Source organism: Prinia subflava, chromosome 21, assembly GCF_021018805.1.
Source record: "Prinia subflava isolate CZ2003 ecotype Zambia chromosome 21, Cam_Psub_1.2, whole genome shotgun sequence".
Taxonomy (NCBI): Eukaryota; Metazoa; Chordata; class Aves; order Passeriformes; family Cisticolidae; genus Prinia; species Prinia subflava.
The window spans coordinates 3,078,714-3,103,930 of record NC_086267.1 but is presented as its reverse complement, the minus strand read 5'-3'; the positions used below and the strand labels follow the sequence as shown (position 1 = coordinate 3,103,930).

The 25,217-nt window shown below is 38.9% G+C and overlaps 1 protein-coding gene across 4 annotated transcripts in view; it reads right to left on the bottom strand.

The window, feature by feature from the left end:
* The window catches only part of VPS13D (vacuolar protein sorting 13 homolog D), a 94,226-nt gene that overhangs the window by 51,163 nt on the left and 17,846 nt on the right, over positions 1–25,217 (bottom strand). Inside the window, exons 21-46 of one of the 4 annotated variants that reach the window (XM_063417483.1) lie at positions 24,085–25,119; positions 23,302–23,392; positions 22,646–22,772; positions 21,592–21,772; positions 20,359–20,541; positions 18,504–18,723; positions 17,831–18,041; positions 17,530–17,701; positions 16,993–17,105; positions 16,247–16,456; positions 14,061–14,326; positions 13,755–13,888; positions 13,318–13,473; positions 12,518–12,731; positions 12,126–12,200; positions 11,210–11,416; positions 10,673–10,762; positions 9,523–9,663; positions 8,211–8,333; positions 7,491–7,565; positions 5,150–5,255; positions 4,372–4,524; positions 3,628–3,763; positions 2,597–2,644; positions 1,678–1,828; positions 877–1,087 (exon numbers count right to left, since the gene is read on the bottom strand). In XM_063417483.1, coding sequence (XP_063273553.1) covers positions 877–1,087; positions 1,678–1,828; positions 2,597–2,644; positions 3,628–3,763; positions 4,372–4,524; positions 5,150–5,255; positions 7,491–7,565; positions 8,211–8,333; positions 9,523–9,663; positions 10,673–10,762; positions 11,210–11,416; positions 12,126–12,200; positions 12,518–12,731; positions 13,318–13,473; positions 13,755–13,888; positions 14,061–14,326; positions 16,247–16,456; positions 16,993–17,105; positions 17,530–17,701; positions 17,831–18,041; positions 18,504–18,723; positions 20,359–20,541; positions 21,592–21,772; positions 22,646–22,772; positions 23,302–23,392; positions 24,085–25,119 — 4,829 coding nt within the window. The remainder of the gene's footprint in view (positions 1–876; positions 1,088–1,677; positions 1,829–2,596; positions 2,645–3,627; positions 3,764–4,371; positions 4,525–5,149; positions 5,256–7,490; positions 7,566–8,210; positions 8,334–9,522; positions 9,664–10,672; positions 10,763–11,209; positions 11,417–12,125; positions 12,201–12,517; positions 12,732–13,317; positions 13,474–13,754; positions 13,889–14,060; positions 14,327–16,246; positions 16,457–16,992; positions 17,106–17,529; positions 17,702–17,830; positions 18,042–18,503; positions 18,724–20,358; positions 20,542–21,591; positions 21,773–22,645; positions 22,773–23,301; positions 23,393–24,084; positions 25,120–25,217) is intronic. The other 3 variants (XM_063417484.1, XM_063417485.1, XM_063417486.1) reach the window with 3 other exon arrangements.

Sequence of the window (25,217 nt, the reverse complement as noted above, 5' to 3'; positions counted from 1 at the left end):
AAACCTGGTCTATTCAGGGCTTTAACAGAAAATGGCTATTAGAGATTACCACCCTTAAAACCAACTTTCATAAACTGCAAAAGTATGTTCTTAACTGCTACTAAAAGGCATTTTTTAACCATTAAAAGTTATATAATTATGTTCCTAAACATAAATGCTGAATGTGTACTTCTTCCCAATAGATGTATCCTTGCTCTGAGTACTTAACATTTCAGTTTTTCATTAGTTAAGGTGAATAATTGAGTTGGTAAACCTTCATTTTGACTAATTTATTTTGCTCCCTGTGATACATTCAAAAACAGCATATTAGGAAATGAATTATGAAACTTACACACAGCAGCAATTATAAAGTGTGCAAAGGTAACTTCCTGACACAACTTCCATAATCCCCATCCTAAATATTCCCTAAATTCAGAGCAACCCTAAATCAATCATGTCAGAAAACTGCAAAATTCCATCAAGTCCTCACTATGCAGAGACATTTTTGACCTCAGAACCGAGCAGAGGACATTGAGGACAAAGTGTGAGTATTTGTGAATACTCTTTTGGAACACCACTCATTATCCTCAGCGAGACAGAGCAGTTAATTTAATGTAATTAACATCCTATTTTCTAACTTTTTCTTTTTTTTACAATAAATATGCACAGTGTGTTTTGTATTGTCAGAGGTTTAACAAGCACTGTCAGAGGGACTTCAAGGAGCCCTGCAGAAACAGAGAAGCCACACTTCACTGCTTCCTCACTATTCAACAGACCCAATAAAACACACTAAAAAACTGCAGGAGCTTTCATCTCTAAGCAGTTTCTTTCCTGTTATTTACTTTCCCTGGATTTCATTTATTAGGGCTTACAGAAGAAGAAGTAGGCTTTAATTACCTGAAAAACTGGCTGTTTTCAGACTCCATGGAATGACACTCCCTCTTGCTGCTGCACACCTCTGCTGCCTTCTGGACATTGGTCCAGTGAATTGGAGCCTTACAGAAGAAGACTCCCATTCCTTTGGGCCTGGCTTGCAAACGCCAGGATGTGAGATGTAATGGGATAGCAAAGGAATCTCCTGGCATAACTGCTGGAAGGACTACAGGCTCTGCAACCAGAGGAGAAAACACACAGATCAAAAGAGGCTCCTTTACTGAAAACTGTAAAATTTCTGCTGTTGAGGCTCACAGTGACATCACACATTGCATCATCAATTGGGAGATGCTCCACTCAGGGGGAGGAGCCAACCATTCCTACCCAGATAAAAATGGGGACACAGGGACCCCAGACATTCCTCTTTGCCACTGGATTCCCAGAGGAAGGCTGGACTAATCTCACCACCACTGAACCTGTCTGCAGGATCATCTCTACTCCACAGAACCACATCTGTCACTCCAGGAGGATTTATTTGGGTAGATTCCAACACCCTGAACAGGGTGTCAGGTCGTATTCCTGACTCTGTTGGGGTTTTTCAGGACTTTTGTTTGTTTGTTTGCTTGTTTTTTCTACTACTGCATTTGCATTTTTCATATTCCTAGTAAAGAGCTGTTATTCCTATTCCCATATTTTTGCCTGAAAGCTCCTAACTGCAAAATTGTACTAATTTGGAGGGAGGGGGTTTTACATTCTCCATTCCTAGGGAAACTCCAGTTTTCCCTGACAGACACCTGTCTCTCCAAACCAAGACAGAGCACTCACTGTCAGGGGCAGAAGGACTGTCCAGTCTCAGCTCCATTGGTGTTTCCAGCTTGTTCTTCACCATCAGGGCTGAGCGCACTGTGATCACCTTCCGGGCGCTCCCCTCCATGGTAACCTCAAACACCACACGAACTGGAGGCAATGAAGAAAACTGGAAGATATTTAAAAGCATTAAAAAGCTCAGGTAATGAATATATCTAGAAGAGGGACACCTCCATTATGAAGCACTAACTGCTGGAGAGAAACTTGGCAACTGAGTCCGAGCCTGTGCCACTCCTAAGGTGTATAAATAGTTTAATAATCCTGGTGGTTTATAATCCTGTACCTCCTCCTCAAAGCACAGGAAAATTATAAAAAAGCAATTCCACACACCACTAACTCCATTATCTTTCTTGAACTGATACAAGTTCAAATAAGAGCAACACAGATCCTAAGAGAACTTTATACATCATCTTGCTATTACATTATTTAATAAATCCGTGGAGTTTGAAGTCCAAGCCTCATGTATTTACCAGTCACTCATCATTCCTATCTCAGTTTTCAGTCAAAACTGAACAATAAAGTGGAGCTTTCTTAACATATTCATACTTTGCTCATTCATAGTTGCCCTTCTGTTGTGGTGTTTTACCTTCTACATTACACAAAGTCATTGCCACTTTGATCCTGAAAACAACATTTAGTATGTGTTTACATGCTAGAATTCATATATTGGAATTTAAGACCAATTTTTCAACCATTTATGCTGTTGAGGAAAGATAAATCATAAATATTTGTTCTGATTTGAAAGTGCATTTTGTTTGCTCAGATTTTGTTTCCTTTCTCTTGAAAAGGTTCTACAGGGATAGAAAAGCCAGTTCACTTGTAGAGTTGCCCTACTCTCACTTAAGTAGCTCTCAAAAAAATGAAAATATATACTCACATAGACTTGTGGATGTATTATATTTGTTCTACTTATTGGGCTTCCAAGCTGGGAGGAAAGTAAACAAGATGGTTAAAGTAGTTCAGCTTTTAAGATACTGCTCTCAGCTTTTACACAGAACTTTACTACAGAAGAATAAACTTTCATCACTTTGTGTTTCTGATCTTCAGTATCAGCTTGGTATCATGTCAGAACTAGATTAGCAAAGCCTGTTTGTAATATTGCTTTGCAAAAATATGAAGCTAAAGGAGGGTTTGTTGTAAAGAAAAGTTCTACAGGAGATGTTGCTGAACAGCAGTTCTCGTTAATTTATCATAATCTCATAATTTGCATCCTTTTCCTTCAATATTCAGATTACAGAGAGATGACCCTTTCTATGCTTCAATATAAAAATATCAGAAAATTCAAGTAAGAGACCACAGGCTCTTGTCAGCAGTATCAAATCAAATTTAATTCTGTTTTATATAAAAACAATCTTAACCTCCTATTTGTCCAGTGCTCAACAACTTCCAGTAGCTAGTCTCAAAACTTAGTTAGTCTTTAAATCCACAAGACAATTTTATCACTGAGCCCCCACCAAATGCCAGCCTGCTGATTATTACAACTGCATTTCCCCTTCATGACAAGCATAATTTGTCTACAGAGCCACATACTTCAAAAACAATACAGGTTTACAGGAAATTGCCAGTGTTGTTTATTTTAAGCAAATTAAATACATGAAAAGCATTCCTGCAATAGAAGAAATAAAAGTAGCTGCTGAAATGCTGATTTAAAGTCAGTCCCCACGAGTGCAGGGCCTGTCACTAATACATCTGTTTGTCACTGGAAGCTCTGCCTGCCAAGCACAGATGAACTGCTGACTGCTCTGGCTTTGCTTACACAGTCAGGAACCAGCATCTCCCAGCTCTCCCAGTCCAGGCTAACTGGAAAGAGGACAACCTCATACAGCAGATGCTTTCAGATCAAAATCTTGCAGACATCATTACTCCTAATTTACAGATTCTTTTAAAACACTCAAAATCAGAACTTACAGTAGAAGAGGAGGAATTCTTATCTGGTGCAGCGTATCGGAAAAATGTTCCAACTTTGTCTACAGACACTGGACTCACTTCTTCCCAGCCATTTACTCTCACTTGCAGCTGATGAATCCTTAGGTCATGTGTGTGCCTACCAGGTTAGATCAAGCTGAATTACTATTATGCAGTATTAAACAGACTAAATACCAAACAGCTCAAACCACAAACATCCTCTGGATTCTGTAAAAAGAATCTCACTGAAGCATTAAAAAACCTCAAGAGTTTTTCCATTTCAGGTCCATAAATGGACCTGATTTTATGTCTACTTATTTCGCCTTTCCTAAGGAACACACAGACAATAATTATGTTGCAAAAATAAAAATGTGCTATATATTTGTTAAAAAGCTCTAGTTCTCATAGAACTAGATGTGATAGTTATCTGATAACAACCAATATTGCCTCAATAGTCTTTTAAAATAAAGGACATTGATTTGTAACCACGGCCCTCAAGTAATTCTTAAAGCTTATAATGATCCAACTCATACAAGAAGAGCTGCCATCAACAGCAATAGTTGCTGCTTTACCAGAGAAATTATAATTTCCCTCTGTACAAGAGTATTAAAAATAAAAACTAAACATTAACAGCAGATTTTAAAGAAAGACACTTTTAACATGACACCTGCCAGTGCCCTCACAACTGTGAACCTGTGTGCTCCATACATGAGACTGTCAGAACACCTCATGGCCTGGTCCCTTCACCTGTGTCTGAGTTTCCCTCTGGTTTCAAACTCAAACGGAACCTCTTCCCCAGTGATAACCTCTTGCCATTCACTGACATTGTGGGCATCACCCAGCAACGTCCCGTTCTCCTCAGGAACAACACCTGGACTCCCACTGTGAGACAGCGCAGCCCTGCAAGAGAACCACAGCATTTTACACAATGGTTACTTCAATTTGCAAGTGCTTTTTAGTCTGCCTCAGGCCTGCAGTGAACACACTCACACCAGGAATGTAATTCTGTCACAGAGGACACGCTGGTGAGCAAAGCAGGAAAAGGATGAGTTTATTTACAAAACTCAATTTTATACATTTCCTATGGTGCCTGTGGATTGAGGATTTGACCTCTCAAACCACATTGGTCAAGCCAACTCTTAATCAAATTTCTCCTCCTACCTAAAATATGTAAACAATGAATGACAGTTAGCAAAACACGGCTATTGTTTATAGTATAAAGTGTGATAAAGTAAAAATTCTGACTCTAATATGAAGAACAATAGAGAAGGCTTAGCAAAGTCTTCAAAACCAAGGCGACATATTTCACTGGTTTCCACATTCTGCTAGGTCTCTTGAAAAAAAAAGTCTTTTTTGTTTAATAATAAAACTATGTTTGCATCAAAGAAGAGGCTCCTAACTGAGTAAAACTGGGAGCTGCCTACATGTCTCTGCAAAACAAAATCACTGAGAACAACAGGGTCTGGCTGACAGGGAAGAGGAGCCAGAGGAATAAGTCTGAAGTGATTCCTGAGGAGCTCCTTACCGGGTTGGGGTTGTGGTCAGGGTGGCAAACCAGAGCGTGCAGCCCGTGTGATTCCTGAGAGCAAAGGGCACGAACGGCTGCCGGCGCTTCGGGGTCTTCATCTCAGCTGCAAAACACAACACAGACCTGTGTGAGCGCCCAGAAACACCACCAGGGGTTCATGTGGGCTGAGAAACAACGGCTGGGAACCACAGCCTGCACTGACTACAGGGAAACAAAGGGCATCAGATCACCCACAAAGTTTTTATAATTAGTAATTATTATAGAAATGGTACAAAACAAACAGATATTCTTCCCCTACATCAACCCCCTTGGAAGTGAGCTCAATCTACATGTTCTTCTGTTTCTTTATATCAAGTCTCATACTATGAATTCAGTTACACCTAACAAGTATAAAATCTAACTAAAAACCCAAGCATAATCAGAAACCTTTTATGTACATCTAAATGCCCATGAAATACTAAACACACATTCACTTATAATTAAGATTTATGCTGTATTTCACGTCACAAATACAGGGTTAGCCAGTATCCCCTTTAAAGGGACTTTTATTCTCAAAGTTTATTATTCTCAAAGTTATTTATTCTCAAAGTTTTACTGAGCAAGTAGAAATGTTTTCCTATACAGGATAAAACCTACTGAAATATGGAAAATAATTTGAGAGCAACCAAAGGCAATCTGGTTTTGTTAAACTGCTGGGACAGCAAAACACCAGAAGAAGATCCTTCTCCTCCCATGTTCGAATTTTTCCAAGCACAAATTCCTAACAGAGATGCACACAAGTGTTACTCTCATCTTCCACACTGCAGTGCATGAAATCTGTGAAAATACTTACTGAGTTTGGAGACAGAAAAACCCTGTCCAAGTCCGGTAATTTACTTAAAAAGGAAGATAAATGGTGCTACCTCAACACACACATCTTTGGGATGAGAGATGTGGAAAGAAGGCACACACAATAAATCAGCTGCCTAAAGAAAGGTAAGACAGAAATCTCTTCCCCAGACCTGGTCTGGAGTCACTGCAAAAGGTTTCCAGAGGCAAGCAGGGGTGATGTGGAGAGGGCAGGAAAGTTTTTGAAGGAGTTACTGATCATTTTCTGTCAGATCAACAAATCCCTGTGTACCCTCACGTTGTCCATGGAGACTTAAATCTGATCTAAAGCTTACAGAGAAAGTTATTCTCAATTAAAAAAACAAGAAGATTAAGTCCTTGAAAATCAAAACTCAGATTTTTGCCAAAAGCAAATACATGTTTTTAGTGTTGAGTTTCACTTTATATAATTTTTTGGCTAGCCCAGGTTCTACAAAATTAGATCAGAAGCCAAATGAATTTTACTCTGGTGTTTAATCTATTGCCAATTTATCTTTGGAGACTTCTAAAAAAGAATTTTTGGGACTATGGCCTGATTTTCAAGAGAAATGTAAAAGTTGTGTTTTGAGACTACTGCCTGAAAAAGAAAGACTGTCATTACCAGGAGGACTTTTTCATAATTAATTTAGTAATTTAGCTGCAACCCCTACTAAAAGCCAAGCAATTAATATTAGATGTTTTGCTGCTTGTTTGATTTTTGGGAAAAAAAAACAAACAGAAAAATATTTCAGAAAAATAAATCCAAAATTTTCCATTTTGTTTTTTTTAACTCAGAGAAAATATTTCTAATGGCACTCAAACAGGAAACAGATGTAGATTTCCAGAAAGTTTTCTGTCCTCCCAACCATTAATTTTTCAACAGGGCTATATATTTATCAAGTGTGCTGTTTGTCTTCTATAATGTCAAAAAATTTAAAATCTTACTTAATACTGAATGGTTTTGCCCCAAACCTGTCCTGTCAAATAGATTAACAAATTATTTATTAGGAATGCTTTACTTTCTATGGCCTACTGAAAACACCGTGTGCTTCTGAAGGCATCTGAAAGTTTTAAGTACATAAATATGCTAAATTTGGCATAAATATGTCTATAGAACATAATGGTGGATATTTTTAGAATATAAATTAAATATTGTGATATCATTATGCTGTTTTTAATCCCTCTGTAGAAGAGGGACACTGAATAGCCAACAATTCATTTAACCTTCCTCACAAAGACAGTTTTCCTACATGGGGTTGTATTTCTCCACTCTTTCCTGAAGGACCCAGAGCACGACAGGATAAAATTCTAAATCTACAGACTAAAAGAGAAGTAGCTGTTATTTGGCCTGAGGGTTTTTTTGGGTTTTTTTCATTATTTTTAAACACAGAGGCCAATCCACCAGAAAGCCCCACATACAGCACAGTATTTCTTGTGTAAGAGCTTTCCAAAGAAGAAAAGCAGCTTTTGGTGTGTGTGTGCTGTACAGTACCTCTAGCATAGATCTGATGCTCTAGGTTAGTCAAACTGGCTGTACTCCTAGTTCTAAGGTAGACAAGAGGAAGGCCTGGCAGACAGGAAAGACAAAGTTAGCAGGTAAGGAAATCCACACAAATACAGGCAGATCTTCCCTTGCATGCAGAAGGGAAATACACATCATGCAATTGTAAGTCTCTACCCATTTGTTTACACTAAGCTGGCATTTGAATTGATAAAATTCCCTCTAGAAGGAATTCTGGGACAAAATAAGGTGAAAAGACCTGTCACATATTGAGAGCTATTACTCATTTCACAAAGAAAACAGCATTTTTTTTCAGAAACTCAGTTATGTAGGTTTTTAGGGTACAGAAGAAAAAAGATCCTCTCTGAACTGCACACAGCCTAAACTCAAAACTCTGATTTAATCCTTGACATGAGAGTCATTAACTGAGAGTGGCAGACAGAAAGGAAGCAGAACTAGCAGTGTAAAGCTCTTTCTCAAAGCGAAGCAGACGGAAAGCTTTTTGTTTTTAAAGAATTGAACATAATTGAACAGAAAGCAGCTTTTTGTCTTGTTTTTTTTGGTTTTTTGGGGGGGGATTTTTTTTGCCAAACATCTCTAACAAATCACTGTATTCTGTGAAGCCAAAATACTTATGCTTGTAATACATTAGACAGATGACCATGCGTGTCAGGACTGTTCCAAATAAAGTGTGATTAATGACAAACATACTCTGCCCAAAACAGGGGGGATCCACTGAAGAACCCATCCAGTCTTCTGAGCTGATTACATTCACTTCTTTGTCCTGTTTACAGTAATCTTCCATCCACGACTGCTTGGTACACGTGTATTGCTCTAGAGGAATGTAAGCACAGACAGCCAATGTCTTCAAGGTGGCAGTAAACAAAGTCACTGAAAACTGTTAAATTCATCACACTCGAGTTACTCCACTCTAACAGCACAAGTTTCACCTCACTGCTTTTTCTGTGAGTCACATAAGTTAAAGGCAAACAACAGCTCATAAAATCACAGCAGTGTCTTAAAAAAACATATAACCCTATGATAAAAAAACTTTCAGTGGAATTCATGTTCTTAGGAAACTCCTATGTCAATCTAAGAGCTCTCCCTGCCGAGGCAATTAACCTTAAATATTTTTATGTTAGAAGTACTTCCTAGGGGTTTTGGGGTTTGCTTCTTTTTAAGAGGCACATGCACATTCCTGCATAAATATCAAGACACCAATTGAGGCCCCTGGCACAATATTAATCACAAACCAGTTTCACCACTTATTATCACTGCTTTTAAAAAGCATCATCAGGAATCACTGATTTTCTTCTCCTCCTGCCACCTTGGCTCCCCCTCTTTCTGCCAACCCCCAGGTTCTCCTTGGGGGAGAAAGGACCAAGGGAGGTTTTTCTGTTACATCTACAAGCTCAGCTGTTGGCATTTCTTTTATTGTGCCCACCAAATAATTCTGAATGAGCAACAATATTCCTGGGAAGGGCACACAATTAGAGCTCCACAACACAGAAGCTCACATGAAACTGGATTTAATGATGAACAACATATTTTGATTTCCAGGTGGGGATTGACAGCTCAGGTGCTCAGAGACCAAAGAACTGAAATGAGTAGCTCACCACTACACCTCTCAATGTACTGAAAAATGATGAGCTTATCAAAGTATTTTTAAGCCCTGTGAAGCATGGAAAGCTTCAAATGGAAGCATGGAAAGCTTCAGATGGAAGCATGTATCTGATTAAAAATAAATTTCCAATAACATACAAATTTGATAAGAATTCATATGACAACACAAAGAATTCCTACTAACCTGTAACACATGCAGCTCCTGTCTTTACACTTTCACAAGAGCTGACAGAACACAGGCTGCTAAACACAAACCTGGTGCAGCAACAGTGTGGAGGGGCTTGGGCAAACCCCGCTCCCTCCACGGGACACCAGCAGCACTTTAATTAGAGATGTCTGCAATTTTCAGCAGTGAAAAGCAGCCTGCAGAGTGCTGCTGTCAGGGAATATCCCCACATACCTATGAGAACAGAGGTGATGTTTATATCCAGCCGAGGTTTGGCCTTCAGCTCCAGCTTGAGGCGGGGCGGGTGCAGGCGGCTCGAGGCTTGCTGCTGCCAGGACAGCGAGCACGGCCAGGGCTCGATGAACGGCTCCCAGCCTGAGGGAACACAACCCATCACCTCTGTGCACACGTGGGGCACACTGCAGTGCTCTGAACATTTTTAATAATCTAATTTCCATCATTAGATCCTTTACTTTTAGTCTGTGTTCGAGATGAAGCTGGAAGTTTATGGATTTAATTTAATACCTAAAACAAATTTGGTCCAGCTCCTCCATTCAGACCATGTATACTATATGTAGGGTGTTGCAGAAATATCTTAATTCCAATTAAAGCCATTAGAAGGCCATTACAGCTTTATATTTAAGCTAGCTGGAATTAAGCACTCTCAAATACCTTTGACAATGATTTTCATACAATTATACCTTAAGTTGGATATTATTCAGTATCTCAAAAGACAAAGGTCTGGAAGCCATTTAAAAAACCAACCTACATATTTTTAAAAACAAATTATTTTTTAAACACAAGAAAATTACCTTGTTATTGACAGATAATTCCTGGGTGCTTGTCCCCAGTAATGTAACAGAACATTTAGTTTCTAGAGTAAAAAACCCCACACAACTAGATTACTTCTTTTGTCACTATCTGGCCTGTATTGAGGCCTAACTAGCTTTTTTCTATCTAAAATATAAATTGTGATGTTCTTCTTATGTTAATGCTTTGTCTTCAGCCAAATCACTGCCCTCACATGCTTTTCCTTCCTGAAATATGTAATAAACTGAATGCACCAAACCATCAAAGAGAGAAGAGAATGCAGAGACAGCTTGTTATAAAACTGTTATTTTGCTGGATAACCTTTTTATGCAATTCCATTCGAAAACTTGAGTTCCACTTTCATATCAGCAGAATCTCCACTTTCCACATCCCTCCATCTGATCTCAAATCAGGATATCTTGTCTAGGATCACACTGTCTCACACACACAGTCCCAAAACTCAACCTTTCCCTCCTCCCTTAGAGGCACTCCACAATGGGTGAACTTCAGGCTCCTGCACTAGGAAAGGCTGTTTCCTCAAATTAAATAAGAAAACAACCCCCAGGTATTTCACCTGAAAGCTCACGGTTGTAATAATCTCCAGAGAGGGTAAAATGAGCATAGCCTTCAGGGCTGGTTCTCAAATGTTGGAGAAAATTCAAACCTGTGGAGGAAAAAGAAAAGTGAAATGTAAACTAATGCAAAACAATCAAGCTTCCTGATTTTGTGAATTGTTAAGTAAGCAATGGAAGGTTTTGTCTTGTTTTTTAAACTGAAATGGTACAAAAAGCCTATCATAATATTCAAATTACATTTGAAGACAAGCACACCTTACAATACAGAGCCTCCCCAGGACTCTGCTCAGGACATATTCCATTTTTTATGTGATGTAAAAAGAGGAAACCAGAATCTGAATGCTACAAAGACTGTAATCTTCTTAAAACCAAACCTTAAATCAAACAGAAATAAAGGAAAAGGACCCCAAATATCCCACAAAACCACCACCAATACCCTGTCAGCTGAAATCTGACAAATCCTGACAAACAGGAGCATGATGCTGAACACCCAGAACTGACAGTCATTCCATGCCAAGGCAGGACCAGATACTCACGTGAAAAGGTTAATTCAGCCAGGGGAACATCACAGTCCATGCAGTCATCTATAAAGCAGATGCAGACACTTTCTGCCTTTATTTCCACTCCAGAGATGAACTGTAAAGGCACAATCCCCTGGCTATCCCGACCAGAAGAGGTCTGGGAAACTGATTTCAGAGGTTCAGCATTCTTAAACAACCAACTTGCTGCTTTTTTCAAGTCACCTTAGATAAAAGCAAACAATCAATCATTATCTATTTTCTCAAAGACGTGTACTTAGTAAAAATCATATAGAAGTGAATTAATTCCTTCTCTCTCAAGAAAATATTCTCAGCAGTACCTTGAATATGCTCTATTTTGTAACAAAAGTATAAGAAGATTATAAAGACATTGCTATATCCTAAGAGTAAGAAATGTGTTTTGAAGTTTGTAAATGTAATAAAAATCTATAACATTATGCATGCCTAGAGATAAGGTGGGAAGCATGATAGTGCTAAAGGAAGAAAGAATCACTTGTGTTAAAGCTTTGTCTTGAAACTTTTCATGTAGTGCATGTAGAACTAGAGAAATATGATTTTAAAAGGGAGAGATGAAAACACATCCTCTCAAGAGGAAGAGATGTGTGATAGCAAGAAATGGGTGCACCATAAAAATGACCAACTTCAACACAAAAAACCTCCCAAACAAAAATACACTCAAGCACCCCACACATGACATCTCAAAGGGCACAAAGAACCCTTGGGGGTGGATTTTACACAGCAGCAGAACAGGAAGAAGAGTGTTTAAGACCAGAGGCCAGCACAGAGCCAAAGATGTTCTAAAGAAGGACATAGTGCCTGTGCATCTCCACCTGACAGTCTGAAGGCTTTATTTAATTGCAATTAAGGTAATATGAACAATGTGCAAACCCCTGCTGAGAATATCTGATGTTACCTTGGCAGATCAAAAGAGCTTTTCGACAATCTTCCATGCTGAATCCCAGCTCCTGGAGGCGAGCCAGCTGCACCTCTGCAATTAACAGTTAACCAAGCATAAATCCTCGACAGTTATCTACTTGTTTTCATTTCTAAAATCAAACATATCTGTGTGAAAAACAGGGGTTTGTTTGTTTAAGATAGCATCTGTAGAAAAAGCACATAATTCAGCCCTGCTTTTAGGTTTTTATGCTATCATCAGGACCATGCTTTAGGTAGTTCTAACCAACATGGGGTCTTACACCATGAAGATAACAACATCTTTTGTGTTAAGCATATAGATTGGGTTTCCTTTGTAGAAACCTCCTTTAGCTATAAAAAATGGCCTCAGTCCAATAGTAAAAACCATACCAAGAACAGGATCCAGCACGTGTTTGGATGCATCCCTGGTTTCGTGTGCCAAGGAGGTCTCAGTCCCCAGAGCTGCACTGGAGGGGTCAGCAGCACTCCCAGCCCCGGAGTCAGGCAGAGCTGCACTTGTCTGCTGGGGAATGGACTTTGCAATGGCCAGGAAGAGCTGAACGTCATTGTAGGACAGTCTGATATCCAGTGCTTGCAACTGAATCTAAATTAAAATCAGAATATAACATTCACTTGCCTTTTTCCATACATTTTGCTTAAATACTTCAGGTATTAGTAAAGCTTTTCCCAAAGGAAGACAAAATTTCATGTTACAATCTGATCACCCTGCTGTTTTAAAGATCCAGTAATAAAATTATCAAACTTGTTATTATTTACCAACAACCAAATGCATTACATCTCAGGGAAAAGAAGTTTTACTTTGATATAACGGTAAAAAAAGTCTTTAAATATAATTGCCCTCTAATATGTCCTAACAATTACAAAGGGAAAATATAGAAAAAATATCTTTTTCCTTCAAATATTAGTAATTATCTAACACCATCAGCCTACATAACCAGCCCATTTTCTTCCCCCACCAATAATCTCTGTAACACATCCCATAAATCACTCTTTCACTACCACTAAGAGCATTTTCTGCCTGTTTCTTTCATTTCCTTTTCCATTTCAGGAAAAAATTACCTTACTCCCTTCTTATGCATTTGAAAGTCTTCTACTGAATCCTTGGGCATAAAAACGTCTCTCCTAGTATTCTCTACTGCAGACAGTATTATTCAGGCCTTTATTATTACCTCTAGAATAGGAGGAAAATCTTCACTATTGAAAGCATCCAGCAGTCCTGAACCACTTGGGTAGGAAGAATTCCCAATAAGTTCCATATGAATCTGTACTGGATCAATAATTGACAGTGCAGTCTCTTGTTCATTTCCTAACCGGCATGAAAACACCTAAAAATTGCAAATTATTTTACAAAAATTATAAACTGAGAGAACAGGCCTGGCAAGAACTAGCAATATTTTGAGGCTACAGTCAAGTCTTACAATGTTTTAACAGAAAAAATATAAAACTATTCTCAAAACTGCTGTAAAATGAGAACATCTGATGAAAAACCAACAAATTCCAAACAGCAGCTGCGGACTATTCCTTTTGTATATCTATTTATAGTAAAGTATCTTCACAAACTCCTCTAATTTTAGATGTTCAACAGAAGTAAAGTTATTTTTCTTACCTCAATGCCAGACAAATTGCCAGAGAAGGGACGATCCAACAACTTGGGCTTGTAAGTGAGAACAGTTGTTCCCTTCAGAATAATTGCATTGGTATCGAAGCAGGACATGTCTTCAACAACCACAAATTCAGTTCCTTAACCAAAAAAAAAAGACAAGTAACTACCAGGGCAGTTGGCAACATCATTAAAGTACTTTAGGCATTTGCATGAGGTTTCTTGATTTATTTTACTGGACCTGGTTTTAAACCAGCACACAGCTTTTAATGAGAAAATTCCTATAAAAGCACCAGAGAGGAGCACATTTACCTGTGACGTTGACCTTGACCTCCAGCTGCTTTTCTGCTGTCACAGGCAGTGAGGAACGTTTGGTAACTACTCCACTTTTCACAGTTTTGGGAACCACAGTGGTGTCACTGATGCAGGTTCTCTGCCGGGACGAATGGGGATTCTCCCACTTTTTGGAATCTCGAGGAGTATACAAAAAGTCATGGACCAGTAACAACCAGTCAAATATCAGGAACACACGAAGATTGTTCAGAACAACTGTGAAACTGGAGGAATCCTTAGTAGACCTTTTAAGAAGAGAGAAGCACAAAGGTGAATTTTATAACCTGTAGATATTTAAAATCATGCTGAAAACTATCAGTATCTACTAAGAATTATATGGCATTTTATAGGGATACACTTAATTTACAGTGTCTGTACAATACATACTATATATATTTAAACAGTTTGAAATTCAACAATTTGCTGTATCCACAGAACCCCAACAGATCTTAACTGCACAAACTCTAAGCAATAATGCTACAAGAGATGAATTGAAAAACTACATGATGGGAAATTTATGAAAGCTCCTTTAACCCACTTACATTATCAATATTAATTTTCAAAATCTCGTATTTTAAAGTCTTTTTTTATTATCATTTTATGTCTGTTGGGTATCAAACCTAACATTCTGCGTGTGAAACTCAGACGTGGCTCTGAGATAAGAGGTACAATATGAATTTCCTCACACCCTGACAGCATTTTGCAGCTCATGAAGCTGCTCTGTCATTCAGAGCAAATGTCAGGCTGCCTGAGCTCCCAGCACCCCATTCTGAAGGTCTGGCTAGGAGGGATAAATTGTTTGGTTTTATGCTCTGAGATACCAGTTACATTTGATCATCCTAACAGGAAAATCATCTGAGTGGTTAAATCCCATGAAACAATTTTCAATCCAGCACACTGTGAGCTATAAAATCTCCAAAGAACCGTGGGGAGCAGGCTCTGCCTGTGCTGCTTCCAACAGCAAAAGCCCAGAGCCCTCCCTGGCTCTCCAGGATATTTCAAGAGGCACCAGGCAGTACAACCCTACCCCTGAGCTCTGCCAGCCCTCACATCTCCTGCCAAGGATGCTCTCAGCAGTAAAAACAGACCACATGCTGCTGCAGCTCAAACTGAAAATCACAACACTTGGGAAGAAGATTCCTGAAGCTCTCGCTCATAAACCAGATTAGGCTGTGCTGTGCAAACTCACTGTGTCTAATCTGGCCACTGACTGACTCCACAGCTCTGTGAAAACCACCTGGGGTTTTTTAGGGAGTATTTTTTAGTAAATCTCGTTTTAGTTTTATTCAAATTGAAATGTTTCCTTCTGAACACTTTTTTTAGGTACCTAAAACCGTAATATAGCATCCATATCTTCAAAAAATTTTCTCTCAATTGCCAAGTTTCTTTAGCAGGTTTTTATGAACAAATGTCTCCAGAATTTTCTACTGGACTAAAAACTATCACTTTTTTTTACCCTGCATTACTCCTGTTTCAGAAGGCATCAAACTTGTATGAGAGTGAGAAAGCTGAGCTTGGTCAGCACATCTGATCAGAAGTGAAAGCAACATCTCTGTTTATTTCACTTCACCCTCTTTTTTGGTAGTTAACATTCCTCAAAATATACCATGCTGATAGAGGTAAATACTGACATTATACTTTATGTTCCCAATTTCAATACTAAATTAGATCAAAACAGGTGAGAAAAAACAAACAGGGTAGGTCAGAGCATAGAGGAGGATACAGAGATTGCTTTTGAAAGAGGTGACATTTCTGTCTGTATTTGATGCTCTCAGAAAACCACGTGTGACACCTGCTGGGAAACAGCTTTTGTGCATCTTACATTAAAAATTCTACAAAAATTTGTTTTATGTACACATACAAGTGATAGACCAGACTTCTCAAGCTTTAATCACTACTGATTTTAACAGGTCAAATCTTCATCTGATGCATTACACATTCAAACCTAAATTTTATTGCAACAAGTGAAAAAAACAATCCAACAACTTCCAGAGAATGAATAACTGCAGATTTCAATCTATCAGGTACCACTGATCATCCCAAAAATGTCATCAGATTGAAATACAATGCCCCCAAATTTATCTACAATAATAACAGGTGTATTAAAACCAGGACAATACTGATTATGTTGTTATTAAAACCAAACAAATCCCAGAATTACCAACCTGAAATGCAATTCAATCTGGATTGCTCCTGGGCTACTGGTGTTCTTTGATGACTGAAAGATGCAGTTGAAGACATTTGGGGGGCCTGTAGCATATTTCTGTCCAGCATAACGAGTGTCAAAGGCCATCATGGAATGAGAGACCAGATTTACAGACTTTGTTCCATTGGAAGAGCTTTCAAAAAGCAACTTGGATTTCTTAAAATCAAACCTGGGAGAATAAAAAGCAAAACATCAAAGAGAATTCCAGTTTATTTATTCCTTGAAGTCATTTATTTCACAAGTATGGCACAGTGCTGAAATCTTTCATCTAGGTAGTTTCTAAAACAACTACAATCCTGTCCCATGTCATAGAGATAGAAAATAGTTCTGTACTAAATGTAATCATATTTTCCACTGATAAAAAAACTTCAGCATTAAAAAAACCCCAACAAGCCAACATAGCAGAAATCTGCATTTTTAACCTCCCCTCATATTACTTTCTTAATTAAAATATTATTTCTCTTGGGCAAGTAAACTGATTACTGGACTGTTATTTCAAGGATAACTGGAAAGACAGACTGTATCTTTTAAACAATTTCATCTTTCAGAGCAGCTCAAACTCTCAGTTTGGACTCTCATTAATAAATTCCATTTCACTGCATAATTAAACTGTAATTCCACATATTATTTCAATTCTTGTCCTGTATCTTTCATGTGAGCATAGCATTTAGGGTAAGGTATTCAGTAAGAGAAGAACATTCATACCTGGCTAAAGAGCTGCATCCATCTTTTCCCTTTGGATCCATCAGTTCCAGGCTCACATTAACCATGTCAATGAGGAATGACATGGAAGTATAAACTTCTCCACTCAACACCGTCTGGAAGTGGAAAACACCAACATTCTTTTTCAGACCATCTGTCTAACTTTCATCTCTGAATTAAACTGTGTTTCAGAAAAACATAAACAGCTTCTGTGTGGTGTCCTTCTCCTCCAAAGCGTTTCATAAACCATTACTGGGGAAATGTTACATTTCACAACACTGTGGGGCCTTTAACTTGAAAATGACCCTTAATCCATTTCACAGGACTCGTCTGGAGCTTCTATATCCTTAAAATATTGCTGCCATCAGCAAAATTAGCAAAAACCCCCCAGACATTTCAAGAGAATTTCAGCTGCACACAGATCCTCTTACAAACAGGGTAGGACAGAACACAGAAGAGAATACAGAGATTGTTTTAGAACACAGAGATTGTTTTAGAACACAGAGATTGTTTTAGAACACAGAGGTTCTTGTCTCTTACAAGAATTCGTGGGTCCTGCAAGTCGTAGGGGCGCATGAACTCCTCGATGGGCTCGCCCAGGTTGTTCTCCAGCAGCCCCCGGATGAGTTTGTACTTGTTCAGGTCCAGGGAGCAGTGCACTGAGGACAGGCTGCCGTGGATGGAGATGTCTGCCACGGCGTGACTCAGCTCCCTGCAACACAGAGGAAACCTCAGCGCTGCCAGGAGCTCCAGCACAGCAGGCAAAACCCTTAGGATGTGACAAAATGCATCTAAAATGCTGCTCCAGGTGAGAGCATGAAGTGATCGTGTTTAAACTCACTTGTCCAAGTTTCTCTCCACTTTTAGCTTCAGTCTGAAGGGTTCTGTCAGCAGGCTCCCTCCTGTCTGCCTCACCAGGTAGGATGGAAAGCTCAAGTCTGCACTGGTGTCTTCCACAGCCTTGGAATACTCCCTCTGGTACCTTTCTGCAGCAAAGATGTTCATGTCCTGCAGATCAACCACAATGCAGTCTAAGAGGCAGATGTGATCCTCTGCAAGTACACAGGAGATAACACATTAAGGAACAAAAACAGAATCTGGCCTAAACTAATGCAACCTGCTTTTAAAAAGAAATTTAATTTAGTTTTGATTTTATACCACATTTTTATTTTTTTATTCATGTTCATCAATATCTGTAACTACCATGCTCATTCACAGGTAAATGTAAATTCCTAATTAGGAGTTTGAGTACACTCCCTGTATGTGTGCAAAATGCATCTCAAAACACACCCAGATTGCAAGACTGTTCTTCCAGAAACTGAACCACAACTCCCTAATCCTTTAAGCTTAAAAAATCAGCCCTAAAGCTCAGATGTCATTTTTTCTCCAATCTACAGTCTTCAGACCCAGAGCCTCAGACTTTTTCAGTGTCACATAAGATAAAAGCAGTTATGTCACTGTTTTATTTCACAAGACAGAAGGAGCTCCACGAGGTTCCTACTGCTCTCACATACCTGGGCTCTCAGGGTTTGGGACCACAGGCAGCTTCAAGGGCTGCCCCTGCTGCTTACTCGATGTGCTCACTGCAGGCTCACTCTTCAGCCTAGAAATGTTTGTTCCTGATGATTTTTTCATGACCAATCCTTCCATGGCTAATTTGGACTCATCAGCACTTGCTTTCTTCATGCTATGTTTTGGGGTTCCCATAGGAGAGGAAAATTGAACTGAATCCTGCTGATGAAAGAAATTTTGTAATTAACATTAGATTTTTCATTTAAATTCTAAGGAACCAATGCACCAAGGTTCAAGCTGCAACAAATTACTAGAATGCCAGTATCTTCTGCTGTAGAGAGTATTTTACTGGAATGCCAGTATCTTCTGCTGCAGAAAAATAGCCAAACTTTTCTCCTATAGCCTTAACAGCAGATAAGAATATTTTCTTTCTGAAAAAACGTTTATTTCAGCAACCTTCCTCAAAAAGCTGCAGGATCTTTTCAATGAGACTAATTCAAAAGTAAAGACTGAAAAGTACATGCAAAGGAAAATCATCACATCATCTATAAATCTATGAATTTATGCAATTAAATCCGAATTAGCAGCTCCTCAGACATGCATAAAGACCACACCACAAAAACTTTACATCCAATTCTTATAGAATTCAGCAAAACCTTTAGAACAGAAACATCATTTTAATAAATGAAGTGGCTTTTTAAAGTGCTAAATTCCAGAAGAATACTTCCTTTTTTTATAGAATGAAAGAGGAGCACCTGAACACTGCTATAAAGACGTGAAATACCTCAAATAAAACAGGATCCTTGTATGCATTGCCTTGTAAAATCCGATCCTCAAAAATAAACATAGGACAATAGAGGAAAAATGAAAATAAAACCAACAAAAAAAGCCAAACCCCACCTAATCCCATTCCAACACCTACATTTCTACAGTGCTATGTAATACAGTATTTTTAGGCTGAAATAAAATTATTGTGCACACTTTCTTTAACTTACAATGTTAATTTAGGAGTCTACTGCTTACAAACCTGTACTTGTATGAACACACTGCAGTACAGGAAACAACCCAACATCACAGTCCACTATTCCTTACAGCAAAGGCACAGGTGGATACAAATCAGCTGAAAGCAACAGAGACCACAAATCCACTGCAGCAATTTAGTCCACCTAAATTTTAATCCCTTCAAAATGACATTAGGGGGTCCCCAGACAACTCCCTATTCTGTTGAATGGGTTAGATGCAGAAAGCCATTCAAGACTGATATTTTTACCCCAAATTTTGTGACTGCATCTCTCAAGAGCAGCACCAGATACTCCTGTCCCGTGCTCTGCCACGTGTACAGCCCCTGGAAACCTTTCCCAAGGTTTCATCTCATCAAAGCAACTCCACACCCTCAGTTTTACTGAGAAAAGAAAAAAAATAAACCCAGTTCTGTTCTCCAGTGTGTTAGAGCAAGTCTCAGCCAACACAGAGCTCTCTTTCTGCTGTTCACCCTGTGGAAATTTTGAGTGGTGAACAGCTGGAGTAACCAGATGTGCACCCAGCTGGGTCCTGCCTCCTCAGCAGAGCAGCTGCAGTGAGTTCAGGCTCCTTTACTCCCTCTGTTCTCTCCAAACACTCACTTCAGCCTCCCACCTGCCCCAGTGCCTCACACAGAAAGCTCAAGGCAGGAGGGGCAGCACAGCACAATCAGCAGCAAAGGAAATCTGTGAGATCTGCCAGCACACTGGCACAGACTCTCATTACTATAAAGTCAATAAATAAAATGTAAGAATCATTTACAATTTTGATTTAGAAATAAAAGGCACAAGAACTAGCAAAACTACAAGCTGCTAAATGAAGCAGCAATGTTTGTACCTTGTTCTTTAATGAAAAGGTGCCCGGCATTCCTGCAAACAGGAATCTGTTCTTCACTTTCAGCTTTCCCAGATTGGCTACAATGAGACTGTTGGACTTGGAGCTCTCAGGTATCAGCAGAACAGGAGCCCCAGCCTCAATATCCAGAAGAACTCGGGAAGCTCTCTGGGCTTTATCTCTCACCTAGGAAAAGCAAAAATACATTAAAAATATAATTACAAAAATGCAGGAAGCAAGCAGGTGATTATTTCCCCCTGATTAGTACTGAACTCAGGATTGTTACCCCTTGATTTACAAAATTAAGATATGATTAAAGTTTATACCAAAAAAAACCAACAACAAAACAACCAACAAAAACTCCTCCTACTCTTGTTTTAGGCAGAGAATAAAGGCTCATTAAAAAAGTATTATGATGCAAACAGGAAAAAGCTGTGCTAGAGGCTCAGCACTCAGGAGTGACTCGCCCTTTCACCCCTGAACTGAAGCAGAATAGACACTACTCAGCTCATTACATAACAAATTACTTAAGAAAAATGATCTGCAAAAAGCAAAGCCCCATCATTTAGAAGAAGATTTTTCAAAATCAGATTCAAACTTCCCACCTGATACACAATGAAGTATTTTAATATCCAAGTATTCCCTGTCTTTCCTTCAATTATGAGAACTTCTATTAAAAGAAGACTATTGGTTATATTAATTACTCCCACATTAGGTCTATGCTGTCCTGACTATTGAAACACTCTATCATGCCCTATATACTCTATATTGATATATTCTGTCTTGCTCTACAATCTCTATATTCATACACTCTACCATGCAGAAATTCTGATTTTCTCAGCCATCAAACTAAATCAGGGGCATACACCTGAGTGGAACAGAACTTCTCACTTGGCTCTCCTAATTCAGGTATTATTAAGTGAACAGTGGAGAGTAAGACAAGGTAACCTTGACCCTTTCTTCCAGTGCATCCTGCAGAAACCAGTGAGGCCTGGAGGCATCACCAGGCGGTCAAGTTTTAAGGAATGGGCAAATTTGGTATTCTGCACTTTCAAACAGCAGCTGAATGGTCCTAATTAAGGTCTCTTGATTACAAGATGTGCCTGAGAAATTCCTACCAACACAAAAACTCTAAAACCTCCCACCACTTCAATTCACCTGAGCTGACGCATTAACGTAAATTATATATCGCATTTCAACTGCAAAAAACAGAACAGAAAAAAGGCCCAGACATACTGTTTGCCCTTCAATGGCTGCTCTCTGCCTCCCCAGGACATCCTGGAGCTGGGTGAAGTGCTGGATGAAGGCCACCACCTCGGCCTGGAAGCGCTGGGTGTGCACGTACTGCACGGAGGCCATGCGCAGCGTGAGCCGCACGTCGCACTCGCGCTGCAGCAGCGCATCCGCCCGCCCGTACCTGCGACACGGGGAAAGGAAAACTGACCCACCTCAGTATTTTAGAAGCAGCTCTAGAGGTTTGGCTGCATTCAGTGCAGTAATATAGAGGATTTAACTGGTGTTCACAGCATGTAGTTGATGATATTTCAGTTGCAGACGTGAAAAACCGCGTTTGTATTCATTGCTTCTGAATATTGTACATTTAGATGCTGATGAGTTTTAATTAAGCAAATGGGAAGATTCTGCATTTGGAATGTACCTTTAACCTCTGCAGACCTTCAGTGATTTTGTATCAGAACACTGGCTTTTAAGGCTGGCTTTTAACACTGGCTTCAACTACTCCACTGCAGGATAATGTGTACATTCAATTCTGAATCAGTGTGCTGTCATTTTTGAAATTAATTCCATAACATTACTTGGATAATTTCTAATCTGATTAACTGGAACACAAGGTAAGACCTATTCCTTAAAACATACCAAAGAAATTCAAATTTACATTATGACAAAAGCAAACCCCTTAATCCAAAATCAAGGAGAAATGGAAAATCTATTTCATCAGTTGAAAACCTCTTCCAACATTAAAAAAACCTATTTTAGTTAGGAACAAACTATTATGTAAATACTTTCAAGAACAGCTTTAGAGAGAAATAAAAAACTACTTTTCCATTTCTTAGTACATTGCAAGACAAACATAAGTTAAAAATTTTAGTTTATAACTGAAAATATTGTAAGTTCCATTCAAGTCCCAAGAGGCCAAAGCAGAATCAGGCAACCCTGGCAGTTGTGGGCTTGGGTTTTCTGGGTTTGTTTGACTTTGGGGGTTTTTTGGGGGGGGCTGGAAGTTAATGGAGTAACAAGCAAATACTGAGTAACAAGAAGTTTAAATTCATACTTAAAGATTTGAAAAATGAGAGCCTCTTCACCACTTGTAGTGAAACGTTCTCTGTAAAATTCTCCATGAGATGTAAGATCACTTAAGGACAGACTTCCAATACTTCCCTGCAAGGCTAAATCTCCCTCTGCAAAACAAAGGACAGACAATCAGGATCCTCAAACACAGATCAGTTACTAAATCCCAAAAGTTTCTATTAGCCTCATTACAAGTAATTAAATAAGTCAATTCAACTAAATATTAAACTTCATGTTCAAAGAATTAAATTTGTTTCTGCTACTAAGATTGTATTAACCCACATTACTCTAGGCTTCACACACATCATGTGATCACACTACTTTGATTTGTGAAACTTAGCTACAAGTCCTTTTCCTCCTCTAGAGCAGGAATAAAAACTATTGTTTTGCTCTGTGAAAGTGAAGTATTAAAATTGCAGCAAATCACAGCTAAAATGATGAAAGATTTGACAACTGGGAGGGATGCCACTATTTAAATAAACCCTAAAAAAGCGGAGGAAGAAGCAGTGGGAGGAGAATGCACATTTTGTCCAGAATAAACCCAACAAGCACCAAAATAAAACATTTAAAATCATAATTCCAGTGCACACCTCATTTTATTTTAAGCTGCAAACAACCTGAGCCCTTCAATCTACTCACCAATCACTTCCAAGTGAGCTGCAAGTTTTGCCACACTGGCTTTAGCAAGCTCACTGGTTGTCTTATTCAGGACTAAGGATAAAGAATGGACCTGGTCAAACAAAACAGGAACAAATTGGAATGAAAACATGACTTCAGAGCTTGAACATCTTGTTCAGCTTTTTTCCAGAACAATTGCACTGTAACAAATGAATGGCAAACAACAATTATCTGATTGGGAGACACTGAAGGAGAGCAACATTTTTACTGCCTTGTTTGCACATTAATGGGTCTCCCAAGCAATTCAGAATGTCAGGCCAAAAATAAATCCCAGCACTGTCACCTTCATTTTCTTGTCTTTCAGGATTTGTCACATATAAGTCAGACTGCAGGGCCTTTGGTCAAAGACTATATTATAAACACATACATCATGTGTTTTTCAAACTACATATAGATGGATAAACATATATGGATCTATATTTATCAACTAGAGACTTATTTTCATAGATAAACTCCATAGTACCTAGAACAGCACAGTGCCAACTGCAGCACAATAGGTCTTTAATACTGAAGCAACCTTTTCATTAAAGACAGGGTCACAGAGCAAAGGAGCCAGCATTTTACAAATGTTCTGCTTTCCTACAACTCCTTTAACTACACATATACACATTTTAAATCTGTTTCTGCATTATGTACACTCCCCACTAGAATATAAAACACATGATGTAAATATCACCTTAAGTTTCTATAAACCAGATGTTTTATGACAGACAATCCAATTTCTGCTTTGCATCTCAAGTATACCTTTAGATCCAGCTTAGTGTTTACAGGCTCTTGGGCTTGAGAAGCTGACAAGGAATTTATTTCTGCTTTGATTGTCTGCTGAGTATCTTCAGGCTGCGGCTTCATAGCATGGTTATCAGCAGTGGATCCAATCCCAAAGAAATCCAGTATCACCACCCAAGTTTGCAAAGTTATTAACACATCTAGACAATTAAAATCAACATCTACACTACGGTTAATTTTGTTATAGCGAGAAGAAAATTCAGGATGTTTCCTATCCACTAGAAATATATTGATATGAACTAATGAATCATCAAAGTTACTTTTTCCACAGGGCAACTTGGATCTGTCTGCTGATGGAGAAGGAGGTGGAGTCAGAGGATACTCAGAATCAGCATCTTCTTTTTGCTTCTTACGGGAGGCACAAACTGGTCTTTGGTACAGCTGGAAGACATTAGGTGCTTCTTCCATATGGGAGGGGAGGGAACGTGGCATATCTGGGTATTCTGCATTGGACACTGAGGGACAGGACTGTGACAGATATTCCTTATGTGCTAAACTGGAGGGTTTGGGTGCTCCACGGGACACCATGAGGTTCTTATACTTAGAGTCTGGATTCTTTTCCAGGAGATCTTCCATCAGCAGGGAACGCAAGGCAATCTGAATGGACAAGGTTTGAGGGTGATCTTTGGCAAATTCAACATCAAAATCCTGAAATTTAAGGCTGACAAGACCTTGTGCCCCCAGTGTGAGATCACCACTTAACTGAACCTGGAGCTCTGAGATGTGAAAGTTGGCTTGAATTTGAGTAAAAGATTTTGTTTCCCTGACAGCTAAGGGCTTCTTTGGAACAGAATTAAAACTAGAGTGGCTGAACAAGCCATTTTCCTTCCGTTCACTCAAGAATTCTGTGCCTGTACTATGAAGTGATGCTGAAGGAGAACTAAGACCAGTTGGAGATACAGAAGTTGTTGAAAATTTGTTCAAGTCTTCACTGTAAATTAAATTATCCAGAGTCTGAAGGACTTGCTCATATACATGTTTTGCTAACACCACCTACAATGTAGAGAAAATAAACAATCATCACATTGGAGCTCTCTATATTAATGAAATCAATACATATATTCTAAAACTCGTAAGTGGAATTCCAAACC